Here is an 18,568-nt window from a genome sequence, read left to right on the forward strand (position 1 = left end):
CGCGTTAGCCAAAGCCTTTTTATGATTATTTACTTCGAAGATTTTGCTATATTTCCAACAACCAGTAGGTGACAGCAGCTACAACCCCCTAATAAAACACGAAGCTATCGCCCATCCAGTCCTCGTCAAACTTGGCTAGGTATTTGTAGGTATTTAGTAGGGAAGAGCAGTTAATTTTTGACCCCGGTTAAAGTTAACCGGCTTCGAGCTAACAAACCCTGTTTATCGCGCTACTGAAACTCAAGCATAAGTTTAAATATTATATTTTCTAATATTTTTTCTTCAATCTGATTACAATCTATAGGGTAGGAACATGTCATGCGAATATGCCGGACCTTGTGCCGCTTAGTTGGGGAAAAACAGGGGTTGAGGGGACAAGTTACGAAACTGAAGGCCTTTATTGTGCTACAATTGCAATCTATTATCATACATAATATCTTGTCCGTGACATACGTTTCCGTTGTCCTTGAGTTGGACCTCATAAAAATTTGAAAATCCAAGCTACAATTAAACATACAGCTCTCGTTTTCATCCTCTCCTTTAAGTGTAATACAATGTCCGTGGGTATAAATACGATAGGGAAGTATTCCAGCCTAAATAATATAGTTAATTTTGTCCCAGTCACTTAGTGGATAAAGAAAACTCGGGGCAATCTATCAACCCAGAGCCGTGTGTACAGAGAGTTTGGTCAATGGGAGGCGCGGGCAGAGCCGGGGAGCGCACCAGATGAAGAGAGGGGGCTTGGTACGCTCTCTTGGGCAACCAGAAACCGAAAAAAAATCCCCTGGTGGCAATAGCGGGAAACAGATTTAATCGTTTTAATGAGCGTATAAGAGTTAAATGTAGTAACCCCTCATGGTTGAAAATAGGGTGCACGTGATGTTTCGATCATTATCATGCGTTCGCAATCTGTTTTGCTGAGACAGGGTGTAACCGCTCGGACGGCAGATTCCCGGCCCTCGGCGCCTTGCGTACGGATTATGGTTATCGTTCCGCTAGTCGCACTCTTCCAAGCAAGATTTTGGATGACCGTGATTGAAACATCACGTGTGCCATATTTTTAGTGAGCGAGAGTTACTCCGACTCACTCATTAAGTTTCTTTCTCGCGACCACCGCCAGGGTATTATTTTTGGCTTCTGGTTGGCCATATTAGAATTTGTGAAGACACCTTGGAACAAGCCCAGCCCGCTTTCGGCAAATGGCGCCTCCTCATTTATCTCCTATACTTCCCAGTGAATGGCTGAACTCTCCACGGAAACGGCTCTGCATATACCTCAGCGCTCCATGAAGCCCTCTTTTGTTTTTTGATTTGTGCCCGTATACATGTGCACCTGAGTACCCGTATACCGTTTCATCGGAAAGCACCACAATACGAGTAAAACATATAAAATAGCGCAACAGAAACAAGGACAAGAAGTAAACAGGACAGGCGCTAACTAACAATACTTCGGAACGGAAAACCCTCCTTATGCGTCTTCACATTAAAAAAAGCCTTTAAAGTAACGTTTTTCGAATCGCCGACAGCTTTTGCCAATTTTTGCAGCTCTAGGCTCTTACACAAAGAAACAGCAGTCTTCTTTACCTTTAGCGGTTTGACGTCAGCCAGGGCAAAGTTCTTCATGACGGCCTTTTCTGCACAGTCCTTGAAAATATCAGACGGCATAACGACGAAGCCGCCCTCTTTGTCCGCTTGTAAGAGTCGAAGACCTTTTTCCCTGAAGAAAGTCACCACACTGTCAGTCGATTCCCTGCCTCGGCGAGAACTCCTGGTCATCGTTCGCAGAAGACAGTCAACACCATCAAGAAGACATCGTTCACGGTCTTCCTGCTCCGCCTTGTTGGACATTCGGCGATTAAGAGCAAGAAGCTCATGAGCTGGAATATTTGGCTCGGTGCTGAATTTCGGTCCTTTCTTGAGGGCAGAGGATATTTGAGCTGGAATGCTGGTGTCGCCCAGCACGATCAAACCATCCGGGGCTGTTGCCTTTTTCTCGGCTGTCCTAGGCACTCGAAGAAGGGTGCAATGCCACCAAAACTCTGTAGTTTGCGCGGCTAGACGTCGAAAGGAACGAAAGTTGCCCTCAGCCACACAGTCAGTGTAATACGTGTAGCACAGGACACGCAACAGGTCATAGAAGAGCCGGACTTGGCGCCAGAGTTCAGACCTCAGTATCTTGGAAATCCGCTTGACGTGGCCGAAGGACGGTCTGACGAATCCAAAAAACATAGATACTTCCGCGGGTACCAGTCCTTTCCTCAAGCAAAACGAGATGAGTCTTGCACGACAAGTAGCAAAGGCGATATGGCTGACCAGACACGAAGCTGATTCACTAAACGTAGAACATAAAAAAGGGCCCACTGTAGAAGAAATATAGTTTAGTAAGGTACGTTGTTGGGCTACTTGGTTCATCTTAGTAAAACATATAAAATAGCGCAACAGAAACAAGGACAAGAAGTAAACAGGACAGGCGCTAACTAACAATACTTCGGAACGGAAAACCCTCCTTATGCGTCTTCACATTAAAAAAAGCCTTTAAAGTAACGTTTTTCGAATCGCCGACAGCTTTTGCCAATTTTTGCAGCTCTAGGCTCTTACACAAAGAAACAGCAGTCTTCTTTACCTTTAGCGGTTTGACGTCAGCCAGTGCAAAGTTCTTCATGACGGCCTTTTCTGCACAGTCCTTGAAAATATCAGACGGCATAACGACGAAGATGCCTTCTGCGAACGATGACCAGGAGTTCTCGCCGAGGCAGGGAATCGACTGACAGTGTGGTGACTTTCTTCAGGGAAAAAGGTCTTCGACTCTTACAAGCGGACAAAGAGGGCGGCTTCGTCGTTATGCCGTCTGATATTTTCAAGGACTGTGCAGAAAAGGCCGTCATGAAGAACTTTGCCCTGGCTGACGTCAAACCGCTAAAGGTAAAGAAGACTGCTGTTTCTTTGTGTAAGAGCCTAGAGCTGCAAAAATTGGCAAAAGCTGTCGGCGATTCGAAAAACGTTACTTTAAAGGCTTTTTTTAATGTGAAGACGCATAAGGAGGGTTTTCCGTTCCGAAGTATTGTTAGTTAGCGCCTGTCCTGTTTACTTCTTGTCCTTGTTTCTGTTGCGCTATTTTATATGTTTTACTAAGATGAACCAACTAGCCCAACAACGTACCTTACTACACAATACGAGTCATTATTAACGATCAAGCACAGCGCGTGTAGTACACATTAGATACGAGCTCGGAGAAAAAAATGACTTTTCGGAGTGATCACAAAAGCCACAGGTGGGCTTAAACCAGTCAGGGTTTATGAGTGAAAAAAAACCACAACCATCGCAGCTGTGTTCTTGTTGCTACGCTCTGCATCGCGTGTCACCATTTTCGTAATAATATATCCAACGTTCTCGCCGGCATATGATTGTCTCAGCTGAAGTATTTTTTTTTTTTTAAAGCATTATTTTTGTTTTATCGGTGTTCGAAATTTGTGCCTAGAGACAAGTCGCAGTAAAGTGCAAGGGCCATCAACAAACTTAAAATAAGATTCCGTCTCGATTAGAGGTAACAGCCTTGACGCCAGGTACCGGATACTGTCTTTGACGCCAACAAAAACCAAACTTAGGATGGCAGCCTGCATTCGAGAACGAGTTATTCACTCCCCATTTCCTGACTTCGACGTCGGAGACTGTCATGCTTCCCAAATGCTCCAGGAATGCTTGATGAAATGGTCAACCAAGATAATTGCTGTAAGTATGTAACGGACACTTTTTTCGTGCACATAAAACTAGGAACACATTGTAGGTGTCTCAATTGAGAATAATTCGAGAATTTTTCGACTCACTTCAATCACCGGGACCATTGGGTTACTTAAAAATGGAACGTGTAAAGATTTGTCGCGTTTCCAAATACACTGAAGTATCGCCGTGAACTGGGTGTGGTTACAATTGTGAATAACAAAGATCACCGTTGCCGTAGTACTGAAATGTGGGCTTTGTTAGTCGTTACCCGAGTTAATTTGATGCCGTCCTTTGTGTACACCCCGGTGACCGCCTTTTATTTGTTACCTTCCCAACTCTGTTCTATCATCGCATGGATCTACTTCGTTTCAGATTAAATCAAGACGCAGCCGACGCTACGAGGTAATTAGACCAACCAAGCAGCGGCAAAAACGCAAGTCACTGGGCCTGCTCTGTTTATGCTTGAATCAACGATGAGCTGCATATGCAAAAGCTTGACGAACAACATGATGGCGCGTTTCTGATTCTGCTTGTCTGGCCTATTCAGCTCGTAGTGTCGGCTGCGTCTCGCTATAAGGTGAAAGAAAGTATAGTTTGTCGTCAATGGAAACCACGCTCTCACTACCTCTTATTCAACTTAGACGAAATATATAACGCGTAGGCCTCTTTTTCAAAATTTATATTTCAATCGCTTCACAGAATTACTCACACTTTCTCAGCCCATCGTTTATTTTGCGGAGCGACAATCCTCAATTCAACAAAGGCCTACCTCTACGAAAACTCTTAGAATACGTTGACTCCTTCATTCCTAGAACGTATTCTGATTGAAACCGAATTCTCGTATCCTGAGTAAACATGATTTACTTAAAGTTGTATCAAATATTTTCTCATTTTACAATATATCTGGCTCAACTATTTTTTTTTCGTCTAGTAGTAAATTTATGCCACTCGGTATTTTATTGTGTGTCCTTTTGTTTATCTTGTTGTTTTTACCCACACTTTTTTGTAATGCCCTCCGGGCCCTGAAGGTATTGAAATAAAGAAATAAAAAAAATTGAATGCAATAAAACTCCGCTAATAATCATAATCCAGTCACATACACCGTGCATGTGACGAAAGTTAGATACTGTCCCTTCAGTTAACGCTGACAGTTCGTGCCGTTAGCTCAACGGGCAAAAGCAGTCTGCCAACACCGAGGTAGAGAGAAGAGGAGCCGACATACCGGCTCAAGCTAGCCAAGATACAAAATTTCATCTGAATTAGAATGTAAAGGTGGCGGAGGAAGGCAACATACCCAAGGGTGTCATTTTCGTCCAATGGCGTCTTATGATTTTGTTAGTTCTTGATATTGTTGGGGACTTGTCTCTACAGACGGAAAGCCTCCCCGCTTACACCTCTGGTAGCGTTATGTCGCTCCCAGAAGCTTCCTACCTCCAGGTCTCAAAACCAATGTTGTGTACAAGAGAGCAATAGTGCATGTCAATGAAAAAAAAAAGCACAACATAAATTAGGAGTTCACTCAAAGGTAAAGCGAGTCACGCAGAGAACATCAAGCTCGAAAGCAGAATCGCCGCGAAGCGAATGGTAGTTGTGCGTGCTCTGTGTAATGTGCAAATATGACTTGATATATTAAGTAGACCGACGTAGACATGAATGGTTTGAGGTCCAAACATGTGCCGCAGAACTTTTATTTCACGAAAGCCAGCATATGCCGCATTCTTCTTTCCAGATTGATTCTCAGCAGAGACTTACCGCCAATGATCTCTTGAAGAAGATACGAAGGTACGCTGTTGGGTTTCAACAACATGGCTTGAAGCCTGGCTCGAGGGTATGCACCCAACTCCGAAACACCATCGATAATATAGCCGCAGGACTGGCGGTTGTATTCGCTGGAGGGACACTTGTTATGGCGAAGACCTCCTACGTTGCAAGTGAGTGTCAATTAGTCACCAGAACGATATGAAAAGGGCTCGTAATTGCAAGCAAAGTCCTAATGCCAGCCAAATTTGTTTGATGTATGGCTTTTTTTTTCAGGGGAACTAATATACACAATTCGAGATAGCGAATGTGATTATATCCTTACAGACAAGGATACAGCTCCAAATCTTCTCAAAATGACCATGCCGTCAACCATTAAGGTGAGTGCGATCGACATATGACAGACATAACTTCGCAGTTATGCTGATGAGCACGGTAAAGTTGTTAACATTAACGCGATGCTGTGAACTGCGGTGAATTTCAGGATGAAAGTATATTTTGATTTGTTTTAGAACCCCTGCAGTTGAGCTCGATTTAAAATAATAAAAAAAAACTTCTAGATACATGGAGAAGCGTTTTTTCCCGTTCATACACGAAGGAATATAGTCGTCCTTATTATTTCTATGCAACTCAATATTCCTTGCACTTGAAAAGGTCCTGAGTCTTTTGCGGGGCATGACAGACATCGTTCGTTCAGTCTTTTTGTCAACCTCAAGGTTTATTTTTATTTTCTGTGTGATGTACAAACCAGGACTTAAGTGAATCAGTACAAAACGTGTCAGGCTTCGTCCATAGACGAATAACAATTTTAGGCACCGGATGGTAGCAAAAAATACAAAATATACTTCGCCATAAAAAAAAAATATTCATCAATTTGACACCCGCTCGTCTGTCTGAAGGGATCTGTATAACATTGTTTCATGATCGCAGAGTCAGCAGTCATGAACCAGACCGGCAACCTAGTGGTATATTTTTGGCCTCTCAGGAGCTGGGCGGATTGTGTGTATGTTTCTACAGCCTAGAACTCGCTCCGCCTCAACGGGCGACGGGTCTTCCAGCTGTGGACGAGAACTCTAGCCAGTGCAGTGCAACCCCTAGCCTGGGGTCTTTAGCGTGCACCACGCAGTAGTGATACACAGCCGCACGCCGCTACGACGCTTATCCAGATCGAAACGGGCAGGGGTGGGGATTGAGCCCATAATCCTGGGTTCAACAGCGCGAGCTTTCACTCCACCTGCTCTGAGATTGTGTGCTCTAGCCCAGTCTGCCACCGATCCCCCCTTCGCAGGAGCTGTTTTGTGTTGGAAGCGTTCCCGGTTTCATTGACGTCCTCGAGTTCCAAGACTACTCGGAGGCTAGTCTGAAGCCCCACATGCCTGCTGACACCACGGAGGAGGTCGTCGTGATGCTGTACACGTCCGGAACCACGGGCCTCCCGAAAGACGTGCAAATCTCCCACAAAGCTTACGTCTCCTCCTACCATGTTTTAATGTACGTTGTTTGTTGAACAAGTGTTTTTATAGTGATAGCTGTTAAGGGCTCTTCCCACGGTGTTGGGGCGGAATGAGCGTAACCAAATACACTTTTCACGATAAATTCAGCGCAAATATTTACGTAACGTGACGTACGCAACAATTCAGTTTTTCTCGCTAAATTTAGCGAAATCATTGACGTCACGTCAACTATGCACCTAATCAGTTTCTTCACGCAATTTCGCGGGAGAATTGATTTCACGTGACCTGACGCAACGGGACCTGCAGAAACATTAATGTTCTATGCTAAATTTAGTGGAAAAAAATGATGTCATGTGCCCTGACATCACGGGACACACGAGTTCAAGTTCCCCGCTAAATTTAGTAGAAAACTTTACGTCATGTGACCTATCCACAAATTCAATTTCCCGTTAAATTTAGAGGAAACATCTCGCGACGATATGACGATCGTCATGCTATATTGTGAAATAAGTAGCACAGCTGGAGCTTCCCGAACACATTACGCCCCATGATCGTCTCCCAATGTTTATTTTATAAGATCAAGAAATGTTAGATGGTTTGTGCTGCCGCATTGACATTTTGCTTTTGAAAATCAGTGGATGGGGCCCACCAGGGTTTGTGAGAAGCTTTGACGTAGCCATTAAAAAATTGAGAGACTTTTTATGCCCGTCAAAGTTTTTTACGCGGTCTGACCCACCCCTTGAGAATTCCTGAAGGGTGTGAGAGATCTACAATTGGGATTTTTTAGACGCTTGCTGGATCTGTCCAAAACCATACCACAGCCCTAATCAAAATCGTCAAATGGGTCTCTGCGGAATGTCACTTGTCGTTTCAGAATATAGGCGTCGGGGAAGCCGCTTGGTCATTTATTAAGTTAAGTTGAAAAGTCGTATTTATTTAATGCCATGCATGCATATGCATGCATGGCAATAAATAAATACATGCGAGGCGAGGACGTATGTCCTGGTTGCTTGCGATCGCGCCGCGATCGCAAGCAACCAGGACATACATCCTCGCCTCGCATGTCGCGCACAAAACTGCTTCTTAAACTCAATACCACGCCTCATACGAAGCAGGGATGACCCTCGGCTGATGGCCGTTTCATAATGCAACGCTGCCATACGCTGTCAAACGGTCAGAACCGCAACCGTGCGATGGACCTATTAAAGGGAGTTCGCAGTCACCGATGTCCCTGCGGGCAAGAGATTCTCTGGTCCGCCGCCCGCGTGGGAGAAGCTGCAGAGCTTCGGGCGGCCGCGACGAATTTTTGAAATTTAGGATACTTTCCGCCGTTTTTTCCAATCCTGGTCCTGGCGTAGCACCAGAGTGTAGGCAAAGTGCGCGCACGAGAAACGCCGTTGTGGAAAAGAGGCCGCTCATCTCCACTTCAGCTTTCCTAGTTTCCGCCCCTATCACTGCTGTATTCGCATAGTTGTCACTTACAAGTGAAAGATGGTGCGTGAGGAAAATCGGAGGGGGGTTTTGTGACAGATCGAGCACCTCTTCGGTCAGTCGAAATACAGCATTCCTCTGAAGTTGGCCGCCCTGTTGTTTTTTTCCGTGAACGAGCGTACCTAAACGCGCAACTTCCCGTCCCATGTGTGAAACCTATCTTCAAGAGCAGCTAGGCGTGAGAATCATGAAGGCAACCCAGGCCTGTTTTTGCACCTCCTCGTCTGCCTGGCTTCTGAAGCATCCAGCAAGCGAGGAAGCCGCCGGAGACGAAACTGTGACTGTGCTCAGCGTTTCTATACTCCGTTTCATCCTACGTTTAAGCGTAGCGGATGTTACGAGCCATCGGGGCCAATCGGAGACCGTGTGAGTGTCACGTGACCTTAGAAAGCGGGCACAGCGACACGCGGAAAGCGCATCACGAGCCACGTCCACAGAACGAGATTGGCTAAGATAGCTCGTAGCATCCGCTGCGTCCGGACGTTAGGACTACGGCGGATGTTGTTTGCTCCTGCATGATTTTCGCTAAAGGTGCTACTAAGATTGTTTATGTGTCCATGTGGTGCACCTGTTCGGTTTTATAAGTACAACTACCGCACATCTCAGGAATTTACCCAGCAGCAGCTTGAAAGATATTTTTACAAAAAATAGTTCGGTAGTCCCTTTTTGGTCTGATCGCCTTCGTGTACAGCTGCTTGCTTCCGGATTTGAGCAAACATAGGTACTTATCTTCTCTTTGAGTTACAACATGCATGTAAAACTGAATGCATGAAATAATGTTCCAATAGATTAAGTCTGTACGCACGAGGTCGTGCACGTCAATCGGAAATGGCAATACGCAGGGCGGAAAATTTCTTGTGTCGTATAAAACGAATTGTCAAAACGAATTGCTAAAGGTGTATCCTAATATTGTGGTAAAGTGGTCACTTCACACTCAGCGTACCCAGGATCGAATTAGGAAGACAACGGGCATAATGTTTTTCTCAAACAATTGGTGATATTAACGTTATGTTTTAATAATTATCTCAATACAGAGCAAATGTCGACGAAACTTCGGCATGGGACTCCCTTGCCGGAGGTGCAATGGAGGACAGTGGGGATTCGGCCGAAGGCGGGGCGCCGCGGAGCGACGTGTACGAGCGGGCCAGGTGGGGTAAATATTAATTTTAATGAGCCATCGGCAGGCTAGGCGCCAAGCGGCGGAAATGAAGAGGGGGGGAGGGGGGGGGAGGGGGGCTCAACACGGGCCCCAGTGATATACGTGCCGTCCCCCACAGCGCCTCCAAAAATAAAGACCCAGATGGCATAAGCTCTCCGCGTCGTGCGTATAGCCATTTCCAGTCGAGGAGCAAGACGTCATGCGTAATGCGTCACTCTTTCATATAACGTTTAACCTGTGTGTTTTGCGAGTGCTTCACAGTTATTTGGCCGTCAAAAGTGTTCAAGTGCTGAGGGGTCTGAAAGGCCGAATGTTCTGACGGGCTGAATGAGTTTTGAAGGTCTGACAGTCCGAAGGGGATTGTACGGCTCAGTGGCTCGATGGGCTGAATGATTTAATGCGTTGAGAAGGTTCCACAACACATCATGGCTGAGGTGTTATTTTCAGTAGGTTATAAAAGGTACATTCGACGGTACACTCGAATCGTTCATTAAACCGTAGAGCGAATAATGATGCACGCAACTTTTAACAATTCAGCCTTTCTAACTTACAACTTGCACACCGGTTCACTCATGTATCAATACACAATCGGAATATCGGAATATACACAAACAGAATACACAATCGGAATCGGAATATTAAAACTATATTTGAGAATATCAGAGTCCAACATGCTTTTTTGTAATAACATTCGTACTCCTAGTACGAATGTTATTACAAAAAGCATGTTGGACTCTGATATTCTCAAATATAGTTTTTAGTAGTTCAATTAAAGTATCGCATGCACATCGAAGTCGGCTAACGGGGCACCGCGACTTACGGTTCCTCCGTCTTTTGATAACCTGAAACTTCAAATTAGGTCATCCTGTCGCAAGACAGGGCCGTTGAATGAGCATAAGATGAAGCCATATAACAGACCGAGACAAATCGGCCCTTTATTCACCGAAGGAGGAAAGATATTTAGGCATGCAAAATACCAAGGCTGTGCGAGTGAAGCCTGTATTTATTTTTTCAAAGAATCGCCTGCATTGACCGAGTCCTCCTAGTCGTTGATACAATCGTAATGCTGTCTGATGCCTGTCGCAATATAGGACTGTCAGGCATATGCTATTTTTTTTGTTTTCTAGTGCATTCTTTCACATATTTTAATTAGAACTTTTCTTAGGAACTGGCACTGTCCCTCATTTCTATTTGACAACATATTAAAAATGTAATTGTTTTGATTAAATAATCAGGAATTATTGAACGTGCGTACCTCTTTGAGAGTTTGATTTGCTCTCATTGGGCCATGTTACAGGGCTTCAGGCCATTTTGCTGAAGATGACATCATTCTTGCCTGGAATCCCTTCACTCACGCCTCTGGGTTCGTTGTCGACACCATTTGCGTGTGCCTGGGAGTAACGGTGATAATTACGGAGCATTCCCTATCGTGCAAAGATTTCTTGGAGACTCTTTCTACACATCAAGTAAGACAACCTAGGTCAAGCACATTTGTCACTGCTGAGAAGGGGAAGAAACGGTAACCGGAAATTCAAGAGCACTCACACCGGTATTGTCTTCGAAGATGGATGAAAAGAAGTTAGCAAATATTAACGCAATTGCCTTAACGAGCGAATGCTGCCAGAATTAGTTCCAATGCCATCCTCTCTCGCCAACCCCACCCCCCCCCCCTCCCCCGCCCCCACCCAAAAAGAAATTATGACATACATTTCTTCCCCGCGAAACTTGATTGCCACGGGTAATCCAATGAAGCACTTCTAGCCCCACCAATGTTCGCAACGATAACCCATAGAAAATTCTCTCTTTCAATACTAAAACTAATATTCTTATAGGTTTTCTCAAAAACATCTTGATTTCATCAAATTCTCTCTACTTATATCTTTATATTTTTTTTCAAATTTTATTGAAACATCCTGCTGGAGAAAACATTTGGTCCTGGTTTGTGTCGGAGCGACGTATCTGCGCTAGGTCATTCTAAAATGTCCGGCAGCGTTCAGAAGCAAGAAAACAAACACCCGTATATATACACAGCATCCCTACAAAATAAAGTGATATTTAAATACCCGTCTTATTCCACAGATATCCGTGATTTTCTCCACTTCTGAAAGGCTACGGGAGATTGTCAACGAAGCGAGAACGAACAACCATCCAGCAGTGGGGTTGAAGAAGATCATTGTTGGAGGGACGATGATCACCGAATCTGTAGGAGCAGACCTATGCGAGTTCTTTGGCGCGAACTCGTTGGTAATTTTCTACGGATTGACTGAAACGTTTCCTATTGTAAGCGGCACTCCTCCCGGGAAAATCTGCATGGACAACGTCGGCGTTCCTTGTGCTGGCACCAAAGTCAAAGTATGTCTGATAAAAACAACAATTTCGAACTTCTATATCCTCAGCATTTTTTGATCACGCAATTTGTTTGTCCTTTTTAAGCAAACAGTCAGGCCAACAGCCTTTAGTAGTAAATCGTCTTAGTTTCTTGTAACAAATGTGAGCGCCCTTATATCCATGCACCACCATACAGTCTTCTGACTGTGTGGTGGTGCATGGATATAAGGGCGCGCACATTTTCGCACTATTGATACCAAAGGACAAAAAAAAGTGTAGGGCGTCTGCCACAACAAACACATATTTGTCACATCGCAAGAAAAATATTACCCATAGCGGAAAGCCTAGCATTCGCCTGACTGGCGTTAACCATCAATAAAGAATTCGTCATAATAAAATTTTAACGTTATCGCATTAAAAAGCTAAAGCCATAATTTTTCTTCAAACATTTAATAAGAAATTATTGTTTGATCTCCGCATAAGACGTTACTGAATCCAAATATTCGAGGGCAGCGTGGCAGCTATTTTCCTATTGAAAGTATTTGAATTTTATGTGGAACTTTTGAACCTGGTAGATGGAACTTTGATATCTGATCCCGACTTGTTGCGCTACATTTTGCGGACACTGGGCGTTCGGCAATGCGTAATGCACTGTAGCCACAAAAGCTACTCGTCCTAGACACTTGGTAGTCTAGAAACGCTTTAATCTAATCTTTTTCTTATTGAGGGAAGCGGAGCCGAGCAAATACATAACCAAAAGATGTATCGCCCTTCCTTTGTCCTTTTCCTTATTTACCGTCATTGAATATTTCGGCCTAGCACCACTACGTAAGGTACGCTTAGAGCATATTGAATGTGCATTTTCGGTAGTCTTGTGGGCGTCGCCATCTTATTTAACGGTACATAGCAGGCGGAATGGGCAATGTGCAAAATAACGGAGCCCCTAGCAGTTCAAGTCCACCCTGGGAGCCGGAGACCGTCAAAGAGTAGTTTAGTTTCGATTTAGTAGAGTTGTGTCTCTCTCGTCTGCTATTGTCTCCGCACCGCCATTGGTCACGTCGCCGTAGATTCCTCCACACTTACGCTGGATGCAGTAACATTACCTTCTCGTTGCTACATATCAGGTACTGCGGATAACGAAACATTTACGATATTGTTTGTACGGGGAGCGAGAAAAAGCGCCACAACGGAAAAGTCATGTAAACGCAGATCGACGTATGCCGAACGCGGTACCAGCTCGCTGCGTGCATTTGTATTCAAATTTGAGAACAGCCACTCAGAGCAGTACTTCAGTTTTACAGCACCCTTGCTTCGCCAATCACTATTTTCAATAAGGCCAACGCGCTACATGACGAAACTCGCTGTACAAGAATGTGTTCAAGCGCAAACATGCACCTCTTACAACGTCGCTGTGAGACAATAGGCCAAGCGAATGATCAAAACACAAAACCTGCGTTGGTGTCCCCATATCGCTCAATGTGCAGGTTTTTCTTTATTCATACATCTCTTAGCCCTAACACTTTTTGCTTTACAAAGTTTGCACCTATCGGATTTTTTCTCGGCCTTTCCTTCAGTCCAGTTCTTTTCTCTGTTCTCTCGTGTGTTTGTTTTTGTGTGTGTTTAACTGACCTGATTGCCAACTGTATGTAGCAACTGGCTCAATTAAAACCTGAAAATAGCTATCGGCGAAGCAAGGGTGGTATAAAACTGGAGTACTAGACTCAGTGGCTGTTCTCGAGGTTGCAAACAGATGCACACAGTTAACGGGCACGGCGTTCGGCGTACGTCGATCTCCGGTCAAGTGACTTCGCCGCTGCGGCCTTTCTGCGCGCTCCTTGTGCCACCAAAATCGTAATTGTTTCGTTATTCACTCCGTATGATATACACCGACGAGAAGAAAAGGGTACTTACAGTATCCCACGTATATGTGGCGCAGTGTACGACGACGTGAGAAACGTGAGAAGTGACGGTGCGGAGGCAACAGCAGACGACTGATGCGGAACCCGGCGAAACCAAAACCGAAACTACTTGTTGACCGTCTCTGACTTTCAGAGTAGCCTAAACATCTAAGAGTGCTGCTCTTTTTTATATTGATCAGTGCCAACTGTAACGGTTCCAAGATCAGACCAACTGATTTGAGATAAGGAATTAGGAATTTTCAGCGGTTTGGTTTTACTCTTTCGCGGACCGTTTTAACTTGGGTGGAGCCAACGCGTTGCCCCCTCTTTCAACGAAAACTTCGGATAACTGGCAACAATGGTTTTAGTAACAAGATGGCTTAAGTAGCGTTATTCTGAAGCGAAGACCATTAACGCGTGATTCCTTACAATCCATCTGCGCAGGAGGCCTCCGCCATTATATTGCAAAGGCTCTCAATGGGTTACGCTCCTCCCTTTTTCAAATGTTGGGTATCCAAACGACACTAATAACGCGTGGCGCCATTTCCCGATAGCGCAGCGAGCAGACGACAAGAGCGAGCGTGATGCTTGTTCCGCCTATCGGAAGATAGCCCAATACCTTACAAGCGCCTCTAAAGGGAGCCCCCCGTAGGACGCTAGGCTCACGCTAGTGCCACTATAAAAACAAGGACGCGCGAAACGCTTCCGAAGGCGTGTGTTTGCGACAGTCGCTTCCTACAGTGCACTTTCGCCGAGAACTTCCTGCAAACGTTTCGGTGAAGGCGATGCGAGTCGCACTAAAACAAAGATGAGAGATCCTTAAAGGGGCAGTGCAACGGTTTTAATGTTGAGAGAATTGCCAGTTTGCATTTTTTATATTGTTTATACAAGCTCAAGTGACCAAAAATGCGTCACCTTTCCCCAAAAAACGGCTATTCTGCTACCTAATCGAAAGGCAAAAAACGAATTATTTGCCGATCTGCAGCCGCCGGTGGCCGCTACGGGAACTAAAATGACGGCGTCTCTGGGGGATACGCGGAAGTAAAAAACCCTGTCCCCCTCCGCTGCTACACTCGCCGTCAGTCCCATGGCAAACCGTCCTTTGTGTCCATCACTCGCCGCGACCTTCAATGAGTCTAATCCTTTAAAAGTCGACACTCGCGGAGGAAGCGGCTGGGGTCTCTGAAGAGAGGGCCCAAGGGGAAACCACGTGAACCCCCAGAGACGTCACTCGAAAGTCGGCGTGGAGAGTTGAGAGGCACTTCGACCTTCGATTTGTTTCATTTTTTTTTTTTAAATAAGAACTAGCGCTCGCAAGAAAATGCGGATTTCGGTTTTTCGTTCCATGGGTGACGCAGATTAATTTCCGCCGTTAATTGACCAAAGCCTGAAAATCGTTGCACTGCCCCTTTAAGCTATCCGCTGCATGTGACAGACCTGCCGCAAATAGCGGCAGTCGTGTTTTTTTTTTTTCTTTCTTTTTCTTTACCGTTTGAAATTAAAGCGAACTTGGCAATCTCGTGTTATTATATGAAACTAATAAGGACTTTGTCTAGCTCGTTTGTTTTTAGGCATAAAACTATGTCAAATTATAATGGCATGAAGAAACGATTTAACACTTTTCACGCGTCAATAATCTCTCTAGCCAATGGGAGCTGAGAAGCGGTGTTTACACTTCGTTTCAGCTTAGGTCCAGACGTAGCCGACGCTACAATGTAACGGAACCAATAATGCAGCGTTAAAAGCGCAAGTCACTAGGCCCTTTTTTTAATGTTTGGTTGATCGTTTATAACCCGTACAGAACACTGATGATCATAAGGGACAGATGCAAGTATTTCATGTACGAGGAAAGGGGGGGGTTCGTGCCAGGTGTTTGGGAAATCACCCCCTTGCCCCTCCCCTTCCTCCATGTTTTCCCCGCCCTGCATTTTTGCACGCGCGGCATTCGAGAGGCTCTCTGATTGGTCCCACCAGCTGCTAGTGTCGGCTCTATCCGGGATCCCATCAGCTCCTAGCGTCGGCTGCATCCGAACTTACGGGGAAGCGAAGAATAGCTAGCATAGCAGCTTTCGAGTATGGGTGGGCCTAGAGCGCGGCTGCCTCCAACTCAATCGCGTCTCGCGGCATAAATATTGCACCGCAAAGTTTTTTGTATTGCCAAATAATCTTCTGAAACACGTGTTCCATCGACATACTTCCAAAATAATATTGTTTTATTATTTCAGAGTTTATTAAACGTAATTACTGGAGGCCCTTCAAATTAAAGCGAATGATTGGTTAGGGCTTAAAGCCGGTTTAGGCAACATCGCAGTGCTCTATCACTATCAGAAATTTTGCCATTGCAGACTTCACTTGAACTTAAACTAGTATTTATGCAGCCCATTCTGAGTGATGTACCTTTAATATTGTACGCCGTCAGCACTGCGTCAACAAGATAAGTTCTATTTCCAGCGCTGACTAACAGCACCCGTGTGCTGTGGTGATGAAGTGAACAACAGGCCTTTACCATGAGGACCGACGACAATTCATCATGTTCAAAACATTTTTTTACGCTCACCGACACACGATAGAGGAAATGGCTGTGGCTCTTCCATTAGGTTAATTGTTTATCTTGTCAGGTATTGCACCTTCCACGACGAACCGCGATCTGCACTGACAAGGTGGTGTCGCATGGTGCCATACGTCTCCTTGGCAAGAATAATATAAGAGTTTGTATCAAGCTAAGCGGTGTTCTTTTATGCAGCCAATATTATATAATTCCATTTAAAATTCATATTTTTACTCGTCTGTTTGCACCTAACTAAAAAAATGAATATGTGGGGTTTGATATTTTCTTTCTTGTATCCGAGTTAGAAGTGACTCCCGATAGTAAAACGTGAACCACTATGGAATTATCTAAACATTCCGGTTAACCTAAAGTATATAACAATTTTTCTTCCGGATTATGACAGCTTACGTTTCTGGTCCTCAGCAGCGCATCTGGTAAAGGCGATCTTTTTCTTCCATAATGTTTTAAAAAAGCATCTATATTTCTGCAATGGATTGTTAAGCATCAAACTGGAAACACATACCGTATCCTCTGCATAGAAGCTACATTTAAAAAAAAAAGAAAAAAAAAGACATATTTGAGTATTTTGCGTTTTTAGTTTGTTTATACATTTAATGATGTGGCGCCTGAACGAATAATCAGTATAATCAAAATCACTACCTAGATCCTCGACCTCTTCAGCGGAGATTCTCTTGGCCCCTATCAAAAAGGCGAGATCGTGGTTCAAAGCAGAACTCTTATGAAGGGCTACTACGGTCGTCCGGAAGCCACTCAAGAAGTCCTGAGCAGTGATGGATGGTTTCGCACGGGTAAGACTGAGGATGCTCTTTGGGATACTCAATTTTAAATTTATCCAATGGGCCTAACCCATTCCGAGTCGTCTCCCACGTGCGAGTGTGCTTCGAGGGCTAGTATATGTAGGATCAGTCTCCTCCTTTAATCATACATTACTTGAGTAGTGCGCTTACAGATATTTGATTCTATTTTTTAAACTTTTGTGAGAATTCGTGCTATATTGATAGACTTGGACGCTATACAAAATGTAGTAATCGTCTATTTTTCCTCAACAAATTTACAAGGAGGCCTTATAATTCAGCAGCATATCTGCCGTTCGAACGGAGTTCTGCATAAAATGCTCTATTCATTGGCCTGCACCTCCTGCCCAGGTGGAGAAAATACTTGGGCAGTGTACTTTGGGTATGTGTATTGATATTCTACAGGAAGTACACCGCCCTAGACTTTATTGCACGGAGGCAGGAGGGGCCTGTATATGGAAGTATCATAAGGACAGGACGAGCGGGTTGGTATGGATAATTAAACTTGAGGAAGAAAACGAGAGGGGACGGACAAACACAAACTTCCAACTGGCAACAACATTTAATGACACCAATAGTTTGCTTGTATACAGGGAAAAGGGGGAGGGTGAAAAAAAGGGTGGAAAGGAGGAGCGCTATGCCGTCAAGTGTACGTCGTCGCTGTCGGGAACTTTGGCGGAGAAAGCCCCGAACTAAGAAATTTTATCTCTTTCCCCGAAAGGACAATGGAAGGGGAACTGATGTTGTCCTTGGATTGACACATGGCGAAGGATTCTAGAATTTCACGACCATAGTTTGAGGGGTTACCCCCGATTCTTGTAGTGAAAGGAAGGAGGGCCGAGCAGGAAGTACACTCCGATGCGTGTTTGGCAATCGGGTGGTGAATAACCTCTGAACCGTTGGAGACCGCTTTTTTAACCTCATTCGCGTGCTCTCTCAGGCGGTCGTTTAAGCAGCGCCTTGTTTGGCCGATGTATCGGGCACCACATGACATAGGAATTGAGTAAACACACTCTTTGTGGCAAGGAACGTAACAGGTTTTGTGGTTCTTTTGGCAAGGGGGCGCCGGTCCGGGGCTGTTGACTTTTTGCAAATAGATGCCAATTTAAACTTACACGAAAAAACCAGGTTGGTGTTGAAGCCCTGAGTTACTGATTTCAGTCGATGCGAAATGTTATGAATGTAGGGGCCTCAATCCAAAAGCCGCCTCCAAAGTCCCGCTTCGCGTGCATCCCCTACATTCACTGACTTCCTCAAGGTTTTGCAGTCTTGCATGTTTGACACCGCCACGACTTTTTCCAAGCATTACCTTTAAAATTAAAAGTCGCTTCCGAGACACCAGAGTAAGGTAGATGATAGGCATATTCACACTCCGCGCATTCTAACTTCAATTCCGTT

General features: G+C 44.7%; 1 protein-coding gene across 1 annotated transcript in view; it reads left to right on the plus strand.

Moving 5' to 3' along the window:
* Positions 1-5,625: 5,625 nt before the first annotated feature.
* LOC115309812 (4-coumarate--CoA ligase 5-like) overlaps positions 5,626-18,568 on the plus strand; it is a 49,218-nt gene continuing 36,275 nt past the window's right edge. Inside the window, exons 1-6 of the mRNA XM_040211499.1 lie at positions 5,626-5,650; positions 5,805-5,857; positions 6,766-6,968; positions 10,879-11,047; positions 11,661-11,933; positions 17,020-17,164. Of these exons, the coding sequence (XP_040067433.1) occupies positions 5,626-5,650; positions 5,805-5,857; positions 6,766-6,968; positions 10,879-11,047; positions 11,661-11,933; positions 17,020-17,164 (868 nt within the window). The remainder of the gene's footprint in view (positions 5,651-5,804; positions 5,858-6,765; positions 6,969-10,878; positions 11,048-11,660; positions 11,934-17,019; positions 17,165-18,568) is intronic.

Source organism: Ixodes scapularis, unplaced genomic scaffold (assembly GCF_016920785.2).
Source record: "Ixodes scapularis isolate PalLabHiFi unplaced genomic scaffold, ASM1692078v2 PGA_scaffold2__306_contigs__length_199485367, whole genome shotgun sequence".
Taxonomy (NCBI): Eukaryota; Metazoa; Arthropoda; class Arachnida; order Ixodida; family Ixodidae; genus Ixodes; species Ixodes scapularis.